This window comes from Ochotona curzoniae, unplaced genomic scaffold, assembly GCF_017591425.1.
Source record: "Ochotona curzoniae isolate NIBS_2020 unplaced genomic scaffold, NIBS_Ocur_1.0 contig_1014, whole genome shotgun sequence".
NCBI lineage: Eukaryota > Metazoa > Chordata > Mammalia > Lagomorpha > Ochotonidae > Ochotona > Ochotona curzoniae.
In genome coordinates this window covers 20,522,383-20,540,727 of record NW_024464920.1, presented here as the reverse complement: position 1 = coordinate 20,540,727, position 18,345 = coordinate 20,522,383, and the positions used below count along the sequence as shown (strand labels likewise).

The following is an 18,345-nucleotide window of genomic DNA, read 5'->3' as shown; positions in this document are numbered from 1 at the left end:
AGGCTCAGCAGGGTGGAGTTTGATCAGCAAAGCAGCAGTCTCCCTGCCTACCCCAGCACAGTGTGGTTGGGCTCACGATGGGACGTGGAGGACATGCCCTGAAGACGCAGAGATGCTCATCCAGGTGGACTGCCGGGCTGTCACAATGAAGTGATAATGCCGGACTGGAAGCCCAGAGGACAGTGTTTCCCCACCCCTTCTGCCTTACAGGGTCACTCTACTGCCCTCTGTTGACAACGTTTACCATTTGATCCGCTGGGGAGGAAAGATGTGACAGGGTTCATTCCTTCTCCTCCTCTGTCTCTCCTCCCCCTGCTTGCCTGCCTTTCCCTTTCTTCTCTCCTCTCCTCACTTTCCCCTCCCCTCCCTGTCCCTCTTCTCTCCCGCTCCCGTCCCCACTTCTCCTCCCGCTCCTCTCTCCTCTGCTCTGCTCTTCTTCTCTCCTGCCCTCTCCTCTCCTTGCGAGGTATTTTATCCCCCCATCCTCCCTCCTCTCCTCTCCCCTTCTTACCTTTGAAATAAACAAGTATTATTCTTTCTTGTGTAACAGATCCCCTTCATATGCTAGCTTTATCAGTTTGTCTGCAATGACTATTCCAATTATTGACCTCCTAATATTGTTTATAGGACTTTGGTGGAAATATTACTTAAGACCCTAGACACTATGGAAGAATAATCATATAAAGGGCTTATCCTTATGGAGGAATAATCATATAAAGGGCTTAAAATAAAGTATTCGATTTCATTGTAATCTTGAAATTTTCATTTTTATTATAGAAATACTATAAATATAAGATTCTATTAAAGTCAGTGCATTCAAAAGTAAATTTGATGCATGTAAAATATTTTACATGTATAAAAAGAAAACAGTGGACCATTGCTTTTTGTCACTGGTATTGGTAACACTGAACTGTTTCCATTTGGGCTTATTAATAAGTAATAATGACATAATAATGACCAATTAATGAGATAGCTAGAATTGTTGAATCATCACTGAGTCATTGTCATTGGCTCTATATTTTAAATGTGACTCAACCCTTGATCAACTAATTATCTTCATGATACTTGAACCAAATGATGGCTAGGGAAAAAATGATAGTAGAATGGGCTTTACTAGGTTAAAATAGAAAGAAAAGAATCTGGGTTGACTCTAGATTTACAACAGATTCTGAGAAGAAATTTTATTAACTATGTATTTTTATTGCAAAAGAAAATTAGATCTACTATTCTGTGCTTTCCATGATAGTTTTTTCCTTGAACGTCTTGTGCTTGTAGAATCCGACAGAAGCAGAAAGAAGGCGGTACCTACTCTCCTCGTGACGCAGAAATCATTGACACTAAGTTCAAGCTGGATCAGCTCATCACGGTGGCTGACCTGGAACTGAAGGATGAGAGATTAACGCGGTGAGCACCCTCCTCCGGGCCAGCAGTGGTCCACGGGGCCTGGAGCCATGACCCTGCTCTGACCTATGCTTGTTGTAAGTGTTTGTGGGGCTCCAATTTACACAGGTCACACAGATCTTCTTTCAAAGCATGACCTCCGTCTTCTCTGCAGCTTTCACTGGTGTTCAGAGACTCACTTAATCTTCCTAATATTTTGAGTTCTATATGTGCTTCGGACTGTCAGGTTCAATCAAGCTCGAAGTATTTTTATATACCAAGCCTCCTATATTACGTTCAATAATTCACTTTATATAATAATTTTTACATTAATTTTTTTCTGTAAGTTCCCAGATTTTTAATCACAAATTTAATTTCTAAATGTTTGATTTTATATCATTATTATAAAAGACTTTCTTGTAACTCATTAAGTATAAAATTATATAAAGTTTTAAAATCATGATGTTTGCATTTTTAAAACTTAAACATTTAAAGATGAAATACAAGCAAGTTATCTTCAAAAGGAAAAGTCATTTGTACAAGAAAGAGTACAGTGTTTAATGTTAAGGAGAAAAAGTTAAATCCTTTCAAAAAGCAGTATATAGTTTTCAAAGTATTGGTACATTTAAAAAGCTCAGGATAATCCATCAAAGCTATTGTCAGTCTGTCTTTAAAATTTCATAGTCTTATAATGTCAGCATGTCATGTTTATAATCAAAATGATCACAAAGTAATTGTACAATCATTCAAGTTTTTAAATTAACATTAAATTTGGAAATACAGCATCAAATATCTTGGACTTCAAAAAGAATCATTTTTAATTGCTGCTTTCCAAAGTTAATCTTTCTCTTGAAATAGATTGATTTCACAAGTGTGTTTTCAGCGTATCTAAAGAAATGTAATATGCGCAGTAGAGAAAAGTATCAACTGATAAGCAGGGAACTTAAATGCTTCTAAGTGAAAATCATCAAGTGTTATCACTACAAAGGAAATTTGATGAATATGAAAACTTACTCTGAACATTTAGATGCTGATCTTTGTTTCCACTAATGACTAATGCTGAAAAGACTGATGATGAAAAAGACACTGTATATACCGAGGACATAATTTTATCCATAAACTATTATAGATTTATAAATATCAGTAGATTTTCATGTGTATTAAGCTTGTTTATGTTAAGAATACTTGAGGCTACGTGCTTTGTAAAAGAACGATATTTATTTAGTTTTGAAGGCTAACATCAGTTTGGCCTCTGCAGAAGGGACCCTTGGCTGCATCACATCCTGGCAGATGGTATCCTGGCAAGAACATGTAAGAAAAGGAGTGACCACATAGGAGACAAATCTAATTTTTTTATTAGGACTTTCTCATGAGAACTGTCCAGGGTTCCATGAGAGCTGCATTAACTCCTTCCAAGAGCAGCACCCACAGCTACCCAGTGTCTCTCAGCAGATCTCACCAGGTCGGAACAAAAACACCCAACACCAAACTTCCAACGTTGGAATCCTTGGGGGCAAATCATTTCCAAACCAAAGGCTTCGTGCACCTGCCAAGGTGCACCATACCAAGTGCTTGACTAGTGCTCAGCAGATCTAGGGTCTTAAGGCGTCATTCTCTGTGATCCACGGAAATTGCTTTTCCTTTCCTCTTATGTAACAACTAAATTTCGAGAGGATCCCTCCCCCACCCAGCTTTTTTGTGCATTTCTGTTTCAATTCCTTGTTCCCCTCTCCCCATGCCTAGAACTCCAGTCGTTTTCTTCAATACCTGGAAGTATATCAGGGTTAAAATTTCAAATTTCTTCCTGCATTTAATTTGAAGTGTCTGAACAATTTAGTTGAATTTGTTGGGACTAAAGTGTGACTTTCTGAGAGACTGTGACACTTGCAGAACATTTTTAAAAAGCAACTTTAATAACTTTCAAAAGTACCTAGTAAGTAGATCTTTGGAAAGCAGCACAATAAGCAGAACAAACCCAGTGCCTAGGGGAGGATGAGTTCTTTGTCCAAGGGTCACCATGTGGGTAGGTTGTGGTAAAGAGTTCCTTCAAGCTCTCTGTATTTCATAGATTGTCCTGCCTGCACTTCTGCATGGAAGAGAACAAGCATTATCAAAATGTCTAAGGGTTGGTTGTTTGTTTGTGGCAGAGCTGTTTGAGAAACTGTAAAAGGAGGGCAAAGACTTTGCAGATAGTTTAATATTGAGTACTTATGATTCAGGGAATTTAGGGCTTAATAAATATATATTTGTTTTATTTTGTGGAAAAACTGGATTGAGTACTTGAGATTGGCCAGCAGATATGAGCTATCCCTGTCCCTGTCTCTCTGTCTCTCTCTCTCTGTCTCTCTCTCTCTCTCTCTCTCTCTCTCTCTGCCTGTCAGATAACTAAATAAAAATAAACATCAGGGATGACTTTGCTTGACCCTGACTCCTTCCTCATTATTTATTTCATACTTCTCTGTTTACATAGTCACATTATCTGTAAAAAGGTATAGAAGTAAAATATTTCAAACAAGTTTTCCTTTTTTGCACATAGAAAATTAGTATATATTGTCCCATTAAAAGGATAATTGAAGATAGCATGTTCCATGTTTTATATTTTCCAATCTGTTATGATCTGTCATTCCTGACAGTAAAACATAGTTGCATTTAATTGCACCGATACTTAGTAATATGCTTGCTGATTGTAGAAATCCATTAAAATAACCCAGTATTCACTCTTCATCTAAGAAATCTATTTTTATGTTATAAATCACTGATGATTGAAACACTAAGACCAGAAACAATGTAAAAAGGAATGGTCCTATGGTTGGCTGTATGTGAGACACATAGAGCTTGTTTTACAGTAAAGCTCAGTAGCTCTTCACTTGATTTTAAGGTTGCTTGGAACCCTGAATCTGAATTGAGAAAGTGGTGGCAGACTGTGCATGAAGATCCATGGACTCTGAGTAATTTCTGTAAACTCTTGGGTACCTCCACTCTTTGTAACCAACAGGAAAGATCTCAATTTCCATGCAATCTACCCAGCTGAAGTTTACCACTTCCACTTGAGTCTTAGGCATGTCATTTTACTTCCAAGTTTACCAAAGTTTTCACTTAAATGGAGCTTGCAATTATGTTCCATGTTCTCTGTCTTTACATATTGATACACACACACACTCACACACAAACACACACACACACACACACACACACACACACACACACAATAACTGGGTAATCATTCAAACACTTAGCTTAGGAAGTCATCTTGTTGACAACATTTGGTGTTTTGTATTTCACCAAGTATTTAAATATTTAAGTTCTCTGCTTATGTACTTACATTTTAAAATTCATCCTTGTAATTTTTGTATGTGTAAATTCTCATTATTTAATTGGATTCCTGTGTTGCTTACCAAAGGATTTTCCTTTATAAGGAAAGCAGAAGTCAAATGTTATTACTCCTGAATTCCTTGATAACATTTAGAAATATATATCAATAATGTTTGAATTTTAATTAGAATCTAATTATATATAAAAAGTGCACAATCTACAAAGTATATACAATATAAGCTATATTTCTCAGAGATAATATTTGACATTATCCCTTCGATATATATTATCATTATCATTCATTCCATGCTTAACAAATGTGGAAATGATATTTTTGTGAGGCTCCTGTAAAACACAACCATTTAGCTCACTCAGTGAGGACTTCTTGAGGATTTACTTGACAAAATTAACAGATAATCACAGGTAAAAACACAGATCTGTATCTTTGAAATTGCTGAAAGTCATAAACCCTGTGGATTATCTTTGAATAGTACAAGAATGACACAGGGTAACTCTCCAGAAAAGAATGATATTTAAAATAAAATAACCCAACAGAATTTTCACAAGGCAAAAATTCACCTTGCTTAACAAAAATTTTGTTTTCACTAGCTTCCCTTCACACTTAAATTTTAGACATTTGGTATGGGGATCAAATGAGGAAAAATAGCAAAATAGCTAATTATTTAATATTGCTGAGGATTTTATTGGATAGAAATTTAATTTTTAAAATCTCAAATAATTTCCCAGAAGTTCTGCTTATCCTGTCATGCTAACTATCTTATCTCAGTTGAATGGATATAAAGACACATTATTTTTAGTCAAGGTCCAATCCATTAATCATAAATAAGTGAAATTTACAGCAGAATTAATTGAACAGTTTGTAAAAATTATTATTCTTGTAGATTATTTAAAAACTTTCTTTTTAAGCAGCTTTAGAAGTATGCATGTTGTGTCTCTGTTAAATACAGTTTTGCGTTCTCGGGAAATTCATGATTTAAAACAGTGTAAAATGTAAATCAAAATGTATTTTATATTGTTATAAAATTTAGAAGTACTTCAATCTGCTTTCACATATGTAATTTACTAACATAATAACTGCTACTGCTTATAATGACTCTGTGTTAAGCCCTGCCTATAATCTCATCCAACATCAGCGTTTTCTTGTAAATAGGAGTATTCCACAGACTTTTAAAGATGATGCTGAGAGTTTAAATGGCTCCCAGTCTCAGATAGGTAGGAAGAAAGTCATGATGCTAGCCCAGGCTTGTCTGAAGTACCAAAACGCACCTGTGGTTGAGTATGCACATGTTTCTCTTTAGCTCCAAGGCCTGCTCAAGGCGATCAGGGAATGTGGACTCTCATCAACAGACCGAGACCTCCATATTCTCCAGCATCATCTTCCATGCTGACAGTGACTCTAACAGAATAAACTGCATCTTTTCATTAATTTTTTTCTCTCACAACACAGCGAGAATATTTTAGTGTAAGAGAAGTTTCCAGAAATGGGGAGAACTTCTAACAAGATAATCCTTATTTTACCTTCAAGAATATATGTTATCTTTGGTGATACATGGAACTCTATTTTAAATAGATTGAATTGCCATGACTCTTAAATATTTTGGGTCTTTAATTTTTCTCATGTCTTAAACTCCCTTTGCAATAAACAGCAAAAACATGTGAATTCAGATTGTAGAAGATGTTCTGCAAGTAGAATGAAAATATAATGTTCGTGTTCAAAAATAACAGTATGCACACTAAATAAATGATGGATCTTTACTTCCAGATACTCTTCATTTTTCTTTAGACGCAAGGAAATATTTGTCATCCAGTAAGTCATCATGGTAATGCAGAGCTCTGCTGTGACTCTTTTGATCTTGTCAGGTGGTGTGTTCTATATTTTAAACTATGGAATATTGAGCACCTTCTTGCTTATGGTGTCCTTTTTAAATTAAAAAAATACTTTCTGCTAACATGTCCTACTGCATGCTATTTGTATTGTAAAGTTAATCTTTTCAAAGAAAATACATTAACTCATAATGTGCATGTCCTGAGAATTTGCTGTGTTCTTATGTCATGCTAGCTTTGAGTATGTTAACATTTCACCTGGATTTCTTCATAAACTTTTGTTCTATGATTACCATGACACAAGGACTGAGTTCTCCATCTGATGGTGGAATCAGAATTCACATTTACTACAAGCTCATTTCTGTGGCCATAAAGACAGATGCATTTCCCATTCTCTGTTCTCCAACTCTCTGGTACATTCATAGAGTAACATTTTGTGAAACCTTCTGGCTCAGGCACTGCTCTGATGCCTAGAAATGTCATTTGTATCCTGGCATAAAATTGATAGGATGTTCTGAAGGTGGCATGGCAATATGCTAGCAGTAGCAAGGAAACCAAGAAATGATTGAGTGCCTTGAAATAATAAGTTTCTTCACAAAAAGGAAAGGAATAGAGGAAGACAGCAAATTTGTTTCATTTTAAAGTTTAAAGTTGAAGGAAGAGGAACAGAGTATATAAGTCATGGGTTGGATGGGCCAATGTTCCTAACGCACATTTGTACTCCAAAGGCAGGTAGCATTTTGAAGGCATAAAGTCATTTTGTTTTACTTTAAATTAACTAATTATGGAGTTCTCATTGACAGAATTAAAATAGTTCGATGAAAATGTATTCTCAAAGAAACTTTTTAATGCTAAATGAAAGATTTGTCAGAATAAGATACTTTTGAACTAAAGATTTAATTGACAACACTGCGCATGGAATAACTATTACCAGCTAATACACATCCTAGAATAGAATCCAGTAATTTTTGTTTTTGTTTTTGCTTTAGAACCTAAGAAAAAGCACATCCATATTTACAGAACTGTCACCATTCTATCATCAGATGATTATTTTTAGAATCAATGCATATTATCCTGTTCTGTCAGTGTCTTGACAGGGCTCCCTGTTGCATCCGCTCCTTCATGAGACACCTCTATACAGGTGAACCACCTCTGTAAAAATGGAAGCGAGTTAGGTCTTCCGAGTCCAGTTTTGGGACACTGTCTCTAGACTGCAGCCGAAGCTCAGTGCTGCTGGCCTCCTGCATGGCTATACCCCAGAGCTGGTAAAATTGTCTAACTTCCCTGTGGATGAGTTTATGGTTCACCGAGATTATCGGGTGACCTTATCATGGCTGCCAGCAGTCTCTTCTTCAATCAACTACTTCTTGGACTGTTGCTCTTGAGGTAGCTGAGTTGTGCCTATGGTTTTAATTTAGAATCCGCAGATGACCAAACAAAACATCTGTCAAGAATTTGTTTCTAAAATGTTTGTGTGAAGAGGCACATAATAAGGAAAATTGGACTGCTGTCACATAGGTGGCCGTGCCTCGACTTGTTGACATCAGGTACTCTTGCACTCTATGTAAAAGACTACTTCATCCTGTCTGAATAAAGCATCTTACAGCGGAGCATGTATCAAGTGCCAGGCATTGTTCACCACCCTGGGAATATTGTGGTGGAAGTGGTGGACCTTGCCTGCAGGAGCTGCTCTTCAGGTTGCCTTGGCCCTCTTTAAACCTGTTCATCTGTACTGATATGAGGAAACATGACAAAGTGCTTCCCAGTTGACTGTCTAGTTCCATTCAATTTCTATGCCTCGTCCTCTCTAATTCAAGGGCTATGTTTCCCTGTGTACAATGTGTACAGTGATGTTTTAGAATCAAGCACATTGTACCAACTGCTGGTTAGATTACTATTTTTAAGTTAGTTTGAGGATCGCTGACACATAATTGATGACTCAATAAAATAGGACAGATCTAAAAAAACACACTTTTAATAGCCTGGATGAGAGATGACAAAACTTTAGGTGTTGTTAAAAGAATTACAGTAGGTATTGTAAATTTAAGAGTAATTAGAAATGCAATGAAACATATAAAAGTTCAGCCAATATTATATACAGTTCAGAAATAGTAATATTTTTACCAAGAAAAAAGACTTTTTTTCTCTAACTTTAGCATTTGAATAGTTAGTCCACATTCTAGTGAACATTTTTTAAATATATATTTTTCTAGGAGGACAATATATTTTAAGTTCTTTTGTTTTTAACCCAACTCCACTGGGTAAGTAGAAAAAGTGGTTCAAGTTGTCCCACACTGCTGGTGAGGCTGACTTAAGCTACTCATCTACAAGTTATCATCTGTGGCTCTCCATTAGGACTATATTTTAATTCCCTATAGATTTCAACTAATTGACCTTGAGAGAAAGCTGATTCTCTGTGACAATATGGTCTTCAATCACCACTGCCAACATAAATAAATGGTTTCTCTCTGGATCCACCAAAAGTAATCTGAGTGGAATTTAAGTTTTTGATAGACTTTAAAGAAATCAGCCCAGATGTGAAATAATAGCTGTTTCAACAAAAAGGCATAGGATTAAGCAAGCTAAGATTCATGTAATAAAGTGTTTAGCCCTTTATATTGGAAATGGCCAGTTATCTTACTGAAATCTGGGTGATTCTCAAATTGATAAATCCACTAATCAACTGAATATATTTTGACAGTAATATTGGCTATTGTAAACAAATCAATGCTTTGTGTAAAATAGCATTTCGTTTAGCATTTCAAAAAATATTTGAAAATGTTCATAGAATTTTTCCACTTTGATATGTGAATATTATCTTGGATCATTTGATTTGAAAATAGCACTTCAAAAATATGTTGAGGTATATATATCCATATATATAACATATATAAATGTATTAATATATTAATGTGTATATTTATAATACATGTCTAAATAATTTTGTTTCAAGGAATCGAGTTGGCTAAACACTGTAAGGCAATTTTTCTCATGTTTTTCCTCTAATCTTTCAAAAATAAATTGTCCCAACTGATTCATCTATTTAAAAATAAAAATTTAAAACTTCATAGAATAAAATTTTGCAATACAGAGAGTAACTAAAGGATAAAGACATTCAGAGAACATGGGAGTAAGAATCAAAGTGATTATGTAAATGCTACATAAAACAAGGAGAAAGTATGATTTTATTATAAATTAACTAATTTTTAACAATATGTATTCTCAGTGTGTGTTGTCTAAATATGCATTTCAAGAGTTCATAACCGTGAAACAAACCTCAACTGAAATTTTGTTAGAATGTAACTATTTGAAGCCTTGTTTTTATATAAACACAAATTTGAAGAACAGATTCTATAAAATGATTAGGGTTAGATGGAGAATGATACAGATGTAAATAAAGCCAAAACATAGTTCATCACTTTTTTTCCAACAGTTGATGTCTGTTTCTTATTGCTTAGAGAGGCAAAAGTGATTTTATTTGTCATATCTCTCTCCGCCTACTCAAGTGCCCAGTGCTTGTTAATGTCTAATGGTTGCTGATGTAATAGAATTTTTTTTAAGACTCAGTGTTTATTGATAAGTTGACCAGTTATGTTTTAAAAGCTTTAAGTTAGGACATCCTCAGAATATTATTTTTTAGTGTAAGATTTCATTCAATTCAGATATTCTCTCATAATAAACAGTACATTTTAATGTTACCTTGGTGTTAATTTAAAAACACTTTGTTTCATAGTAATCTATTCTCATTCTCTCCCTCCCTCCTTCTCTCCATCCCTCTCTCCATCCCTCTCTCCAGGTCCCTCTTCCTCTCCTCTGTCACTATTCCTTGCCCCCCCCCCATTATCCTCCTTTCCCATTCTCACTCCCTCTGCTATTTTACCTTTCAAATATTTATTTTTAAAATAGAAGAAGGAACAGGGTGTGCATTACCCATTTCTTAATTATTTCAATGTGATCACATTTAAGGTGTCTTGGAGAGTTCACAAACATAAGCTGACTCATTGAATGACTTATAATAACTGTTGAGAAACTAGCAGTTATTTTAGGTTCCATCTAGTCCAGTCATTTTTTTCAAGGCTGCTTAAGATAGTCCTGAATATTCTGGAGAAATAGGGTTGAAGTGTCTTCTTCAATAGATATACAATAAGCCTGTACAAAATCAGAATTTTACATGTTGAATTTCACCAGTCACAAGTGGAGTAATGTTCTCTGCCACTATAAAAATGGAAAATGGTCTACACGCAGTTAATTGTATTTTCATGCAATAGCAGGGCAATAGATCTGCTAATTCAAATACTATTTTCAATTGTATATTAAACTGTTAGGATCTGCCTAGCCAAGCCCTTTTCTTTCCAATTTTTAAATAGTAGCATAGGGAAATCAGACCACCTGAGTCCTATCTGTTAACTCTTTGCTGTTAAAGGTCTTTATTCATCGAGTTAGAGTGGAGGATTCTGTAGCCCTGTTAGAACTGGTCCAGGGTCTTTGGGAAGCTTGTTAGCTGCTCAGTCACTTTCAATTTGTTACTTCCAGACTATGTTTACTAATAGGATATTTTCCCAGCTTATATGGTAAGACACTGAAAGGTATCCGTGCTTGGGGAAATTTCTGTCATTCTGTTACAATATTCCAGCATTTCCTCCAATCTCTTTATTATAGTGATATACACTATATGTTGTTTATTTCATGTTTCATAGTGACCTCTTTGTGACCATTTCATAATCATTATAGCACATTTTTAATCCAATTATTTTATCTTTTGAAGAAAATTCTTACCTCTTCAAGAATACAGTTAAACCATTCTTAGTATTATTTGGAATTGAACATTTTGTAAAAAAAAATCAAATGCTTCCACTTTATTAAATTTCATGATTTTGTTGGCTTTTGCAGTGTTAACCTGTTGTGCATGACAAGCCTGTGTTAATGATGTGTCATCTCTAACTTTATGTGTTTTGTGTAATCTGTTTTGCTGTTACAAATTATTTTTTTGCAAATAAGTTGTCAAATGATCTATTACAAAGGATATATTTAAATTTTATTGTATAATCATAAAAATTCTTTTAAAAAGGAGTTGGATAATATGTCATTTTTCATAGGTTAATTCTGTTTTGCTACATTCATTGAATAAAGAACATATTTTAAAAATCAACATTAACTTCTTAAGAATACTAGATAATCAGTATTTTTTACATTTAAAAATATTTTGTTTTGTTCCATGATATAGTTTCTCAGGCTCTGGGGTTGCCTGTACCCTTCCCCAAAGTCCCTCTGCCACATCCTCATTGATTTCCCCTCTAGTTTTACAATGGATGTCCTTCATGAACAGTCACAGGCCCATCATGCTGTTACTGAAGTGTTTTCCGGTAATGTAGGCATGGACATTGTCAGAGAGTCCATCATCCTACTGTTAGGATGTATTCTGTTCTTTCACTGGGAGTCCACATTTGGTCTGTATGGCCTGATTTTAACGTAGTATCCCAAATGCCTAACTCTTGTTTTTTGCTAGCAAAAGAGCTAAATTAATTGGACATATTTAAAATCGAAGTAATATATTTTTTAAAAATCAATAGTTTAAAATGGCAATTACTTATTAGTTATAAGCATTGTATATTATATATTCCTAATTTATTATAACTTTACAATTTTACCTACAACTCTTTCAGAATGAACTTTCCCTATCAACTCACAATGCATTTAATACAATCTCTGTTGCAGGTTACTTAGTTATAGAAAATCCATCAAGTAAGTTTGCTAAATATTTTTTCTTTATTAGAATAACAACTGTAGATTCTCTCACTCATTGAGTCTTAATGTGTGGTTCCCTTTTTTGTATGTTTGTTAAAAAAAAAACTTCCAAGTTGGATATAAATCATAAAAGCGTGACTAATTGCATGGTAACTGGAGAAATGCTTTCTCTCTCTCTGGGGTGAAGCCTGCATGTCTGTATTTTAGCTTGGGAAGTAATACGGGGATATTTAAACTCCTTGGGGTTTAAAAACCATGTCATTATGAGAATGAGGTCACTGCAATATTTTATATCTTTTAAAACCTTATAATGTATGAAATGTTTTCTGTATGACAAAGAAGTATTGTGTTTTAGGAATCAAGGATAACTTTATGCCCTTATATTTACTTGAAAAGCTTTCTTCGTTAAAATATTAGATCTTCGTTTTTTTTAAAAAAGAGAAAAAACACTGGAAAACTGAAAGAATTTTCTATGCAAGTAAACTTTAAGGGGAAATGTTACTCTCGTCACTTTAAAGGGCAGTGTTGTGATTTTTGAAACGTGCAGTGTGTTCTTTTAACTTTATAACTGTAGCATGTACCCACGCCAAAAGAAAATAATACAATCCAACTTGACTCCATTCTATACCTTTCTTTACTTGGAGGCCAATAAACAAGAAATCCTTCCTGCAACATGTTGAAGAACTGTGCACAAACAACAACCTAAAGTTTCAAGAAGAATTTTCGGTATGTTACCAGCAGTTGTCACAACATTGCAAGACCTCCGGTCGTTTCAGTTGTCACATTTCATGTCCATTTTAAGCATGCAAGGGCCAAGAAGGACTCTGGCCTTGATAATCAATACCCAATTACCAGGTTGATTGTTTGGATAGTAATGTTACACTGGGCAGCCTCTGCTGCAACCTGATCGGAATTGCTCACCTACTGTGTCAGAAAGGTGTTCTTCTTCAGAGCCTGCTAGGGCAGCCTGGCTCCTGCATGCAGAGCGCAGTCCCAGTCTAGGTTCATGTGCACACCACTGCTTCCCATTCACGCTTACAAATGTACTGTTAGAGTTAATTAGTTTAAATACTAATGATTGCGACTTTAATTTACGTTGGTAATCTAAATGTGAGAACAAAGCTTGATGTTTCTAGGAATTATAAAAATAATGCTACTTCTAAGACATTTTGAAAATGTGTAAGAAGCAAATAAATAATGTTTATGTTTTACAAGGCCAGTTTTTAAATTATTGTGGGATAAATATTATAACATTATGGAGAGATTGAGCCTAGGAACTTGTCACTTTAAAAATTTTAGAAGTTGGGGATAATTTTGTTAAGTTGTTATCAATTGAGATGGTTTTAAAACAGAAGGTAGACATTGGATTTACAGACAACTTACAACTTGTAAATACCTTCCCTTAGGTGATTATTTTATATGTGTAAATGAAATAGACTGCTAAATGTCACTAAAATTTTCAATTTTTTTATTTGTATTTTCATGGACCTCAAAGTGTGTGAACTTAGGAAACAAAGAACCGAGCAATTGGCTTAAACAATTCAGAATTATAACGTTTCAGTCTCTCAGGGAATAGTAACAAAATGTGAGAAGATTAATGGTAGTTCCTGCAGCTTTTTGGTTATGCTTCTTAAGAAATATTGGTCTGGACTTAACAAAATCAGTAGTACCATAAAATCCTCCTTAGCATTTAAATAGTGAGAACTCCATTTTTCAAGAGCAAAACTTTAATGTCGTTAGAATAGGAGCGAATATAATTGTATTATGCATGACTGAGTAGAAAAAGTATTTTCAGATACTGAAAAAGGCTTTAAACTTTTTTTCAATTGTATATTAAACATTTTTTGTTTTTGAAAAAACCTCTTATCCTAATGTTTTAGAAATATTTGTGAGGCAAAATTATTATTATTCTGTGATAAGAAATTTATGTTTACACATGTATTTGATAAATATTTAATTTCTGACATATTCTTTTATGACTTAAATATGAGTGTCTTCAGTGGGTAGATATTGTTTTTGGTACATTAATATTTCCAGCTCATTTTTCTCTGCAAATGCCCAGTACCTTGACACATGGATGCATTCTAGGTTCTGTATTTGGTTAAGAATTTTCACCATTGGTACCACTACATCAAAATTTAGATGTTCTTATTTTGTTTTTTTTTTTTCTCCTAATGCATACTTACTTTCTTCTTGAGAAAAAAGGGGAAATTACCTGGTAAAAACAAATAACTTGCAATTATATTGAAAATTACTTAAAAAATAAACATTGAATACTTTTTAAGGAATTTAGCAATGTGAGTTTTCTGAAATAGAGAAAACTGTGATTTTCAGGAATGGAAATTATTAGCTCAACAAAATATTGGACACATTTCATGTTATCTCCTTGACTATTATTTCAAAGAACAAGGCAGATGTATAAAATCATGGTATGTCACTGAAAGGACAGAGATCTTCTTGAACCTTTTTCTCTGCCTGGTAATTCCCAATCGCCCCACTGCGTTCTGCCATGGGTCTAACAAACCCCATTGAGACCAGGAATTGATCTTTGACATCTTCTCAAACTGACCACTGTTGTGCCAATTAATAGGCATGAAATCACATTGCACAAGGAAAAAAAATCATTGAGTCACCTTCTGCCTAGTAAGTGGACATTAAAATGTTAATAGCGGTAAATGTGTATGTGATGCAGCTTTTTGTGACACATGGAAAAGGCTCACCAACATAGCTCTCACATCTCGGGGCAACAGTCTCGTCATCCAACTCAACTCAAGATATTTATGGTGAAAAGTTAAACTCACTATTGTTAACTTGGTCTTCTTTCCACGGTTATGACAGCTGTATTTAATTTTTAAACAAAAGACTTTAAAGAATTTTGTATTCTAATACAATTTTTGTTTATTTCCCATAAACTTAAACTTTGCAATGGATTTATTTTGCAGGAATTACCCAAATTTCTTCAGGATCTCTCTTCAACTGATGCTGATCTACCTTGGAATCGAGCCAAAAACCGCTTTCCAAACATAAAACCATGTATGTACATTTAATTTCCTTCCTTAACTGTGAAGTACCTTCAAATGACAGGTATTTTTAAATTTTTGTTACATTCTTTAGTGTATTTTATTGCATTTAATTGACTTAATGCATTTTATTGTCAGTGGCTTTCATATTATATCCTGTTTCATTGACATTTATTAAACCTAATGTGATTTGCCAATTTGCAGCTCATTCACACAAGTTTCATCCGTGCAAGTGCTAGGAACCCTAGATCTAACCATTTTTTAGCTTTTTAATTTTCTGCAAAGAATGAACCTGTTTGACTTCTTCCTAAAAACCTAGTCCTAATTGCAAAGAGAAAAATCACATTGAAGTTGCTCCTTTAGTTTCTCTTAAGAGCATAACAATGCTTTCCTATGGAAGTTCAAAAACATGGGGAGATATTCACTGAACATTTCAGTAAGTATGTGCTTACCAGAAGTGGTCTTACCAGGGACAGAGGTATGCCTATCAGTAAGGGGTAGTTTCAGTAATGGGATCCCTGCTGTGACTCAGGAAACCTGGATTGGATTCCTGGCTCTGGACTTCATATGCTCCCCACTCCAGCCATTGAGGGCTTTTAGGAAATGAGCCAGACGATCTTTTTCACTAACTTTAAAAAAAAAAAAAGACTTTGTTAAACAATAGAAATGACAGAAATTATGGGAATCCCCAAGTTTTCATTTTTTAACAAAATTTCTTCAGATTATTTCATGTTTATTCAATGATATTCTGTGAAAATAATGGCCATAAGCTGATTGAAGGGCTGTGCCAATGGGATGATTAATACTGATTTCCAATTGCATTTGTAGCTAAGTTTATATCGTGTAGAATCAAATATATCTTATTTCAGAGTTGTCTAATTTAGCAATATGACTTTTCAGTCCTTTAGTGTTAAGATCTCAGTATATTATTGTCTAGATTCTCCTTGCTATAAAAAAATTTATACAGTTTTAGGATTTTTAAAAATTTATTTAAATTGGAAAGCCAGATATACAGAAAGGAGGAGAGACAGAGAGGAAGTTCTTCCGTCCAATGATTCACTCCCCAAGTGGCCAGATTGGCTGGACTTGAGCGGATCTGAACCCAGGAGTCCAAAGCTGCTTCCAGGTGTCCCACGTAGATGCAGGGTCTCAAGTCTTTAGGCCATCCTTGGCTGCTGTCCCAGGCCACATGCAGTGAGCTGGATGGGAAGCAGGACTGCCAGGATTAGAACCAGTGCTCACAAGGGATACCGGCTCATGCAGGGCAAGGGCTTTAGCCACTAGGATACCGTACCAGGCCAGCAGCTTTAGTTTTTTAATTACAGGTTGAAAAGAGAATATAATTGTTTATTATGGAAATGATAAATAACTTTAATAAAAAGGCCGAGGAATAGGATTTCCCCCACTTCTCCCTTTCTACGGCTGAGAGAGAAATGAGTCAGACTTTCTAGGGGACAGTCTTGTTTATCCACAATTATCATTGGTTCTGAATATTTTATTTAGTGAGCTCTACCCTATTTATTATGAGGATTGGATGAAATAATCACTTAAATAATTTTACCCAGTACTTGTAGAAAACTGGCCCTCATTAAATACTCATTCTTATCATGGTTACTTTTAAAAGGTGCTAGTTTTCTGGATACATAAGTTAATAATCTCTTAGGGTCTGTAGTCTGGAATAAACCCACTTTCCTAGCCTTATTAGAAAGTTCAAAGCTACAAAGTCACAACTCCCTCCATTGGCACAGCATATCCAAGTCCTCAAGCATACACAAAATGAGTCAACAGGATATCTCCAGTAAGTTTATTTTTCTCCCGCTGTACTTGAAGAGAACCCATAAGGACGAGAAAACATTTTTCCCTTTAGAGAATAAATGCTTGTTAAATAGAACTTAAATTTTAGCATGAGCCAGCCAAATGACTCTATTGTTTCCTCCTGAGTAATGTAGATGATGAAAATTTCAAAGACCATAGTGTGTGTCTGAAGATATTATCTTACAGGGTTTTAAGATACCAGAATTAGCAGCAAATACTTGCAGGAGAGAGCTCCAAATCCCTTTCTGAAAGGACACCATGACCTTAGTATTCCAACACCATGAAGAAAAGTTTCACTTGCTGGTGACTCAGAGAGCTATAAGCAGGCATATCAAATGAGGAGAATGATGAATTCCCTGCTACAGCAGTAGGTGCTTGTCATTCAAATAGATCATACAACATTCAATATCTTTTGGATTCATATCACCTTGCAGAAATTTGTTTCAGCATTCCCATCTCTAAATGTAAATGCATTGACTAACAATATGGCTAAGTAATTACTAACGGTATGGCTATGTCATTTTAACAGAAGATATGTTTTAGAACCATGAGGATGTGTATTTAGTGCTTATTATAGGTCCTCACGTAAGTATTCCTCATGAGGATGATACAAAATAAATATTACAATGAAATAATATAGCTGAGAAAACTAAAGAGCAAAAAGCTAGGTCTCCCATTACTGAAACTATCCTTTACTGATAGGCATACCTCTGTCCCTGGTAAGACCACTTCTGGTAAGCACATACTTACCTTTGTCACAACCTTTGTCATTTTCTAAGAATATGCATAGAAAATTTTGGAACTGTATGCAAGTACAAATTAATCATCATCTTTGGGTAGCAGAAGTATAGGAATAAAAGGAAACTTTAATGTTATTTCCATCTATAAAGCTGGAATGCTGTATTAATAACTCCTTTATATCACTATTACAAAAAGTGGTAATTTAAAGTGCCAATTATCATTAATTTTTTCTTTCAGATAACAACAACAGGGTAAAACTGATAGCAGATGCCAGTATTCCTGGATCAGATTATATTAATGCCAGTTATGTTTCTGTAAGTTACTGCTTTTATAATTCTTACCTTTTTATACAATGAAAATACTGAAATTTTAATACTTTTTCAACTGTTTGAACCAAGATTCCTGACAACTTCCATGGATCCTGATACTGGTTACTAACAGTCCCCCATTTTATAGATGTAAATAAGGAGGCTCTGAATAGAAGTTT

General features: G+C 34.7%; 1 protein-coding gene across 2 annotated transcripts in view; it reads left to right on the top strand.

The window, feature by feature from the left end:
• PTPRQ (protein tyrosine phosphatase receptor type Q) overlaps positions 1 to 18,345 on the top strand; it is a 178,085-nt gene that overhangs the window by 141,309 nt on the left and 18,431 nt on the right. For both annotated transcript variants that reach the window (XM_040989949.1, XM_040989957.1), the window contains 5 exons: positions 1,276 to 1,404; positions 12,253 to 12,279; positions 12,927 to 13,008; positions 15,225 to 15,315; positions 18,096 to 18,172. In XM_040989949.1, the coding sequence (XP_040845883.1) occupies positions 1,276 to 1,404; positions 12,253 to 12,279; positions 12,927 to 13,008; positions 15,225 to 15,315; positions 18,096 to 18,172 (406 nt within the window). The remainder of the gene's footprint in view (positions 1 to 1,275; positions 1,405 to 12,252; positions 12,280 to 12,926; positions 13,009 to 15,224; positions 15,316 to 18,095; positions 18,173 to 18,345) is intronic.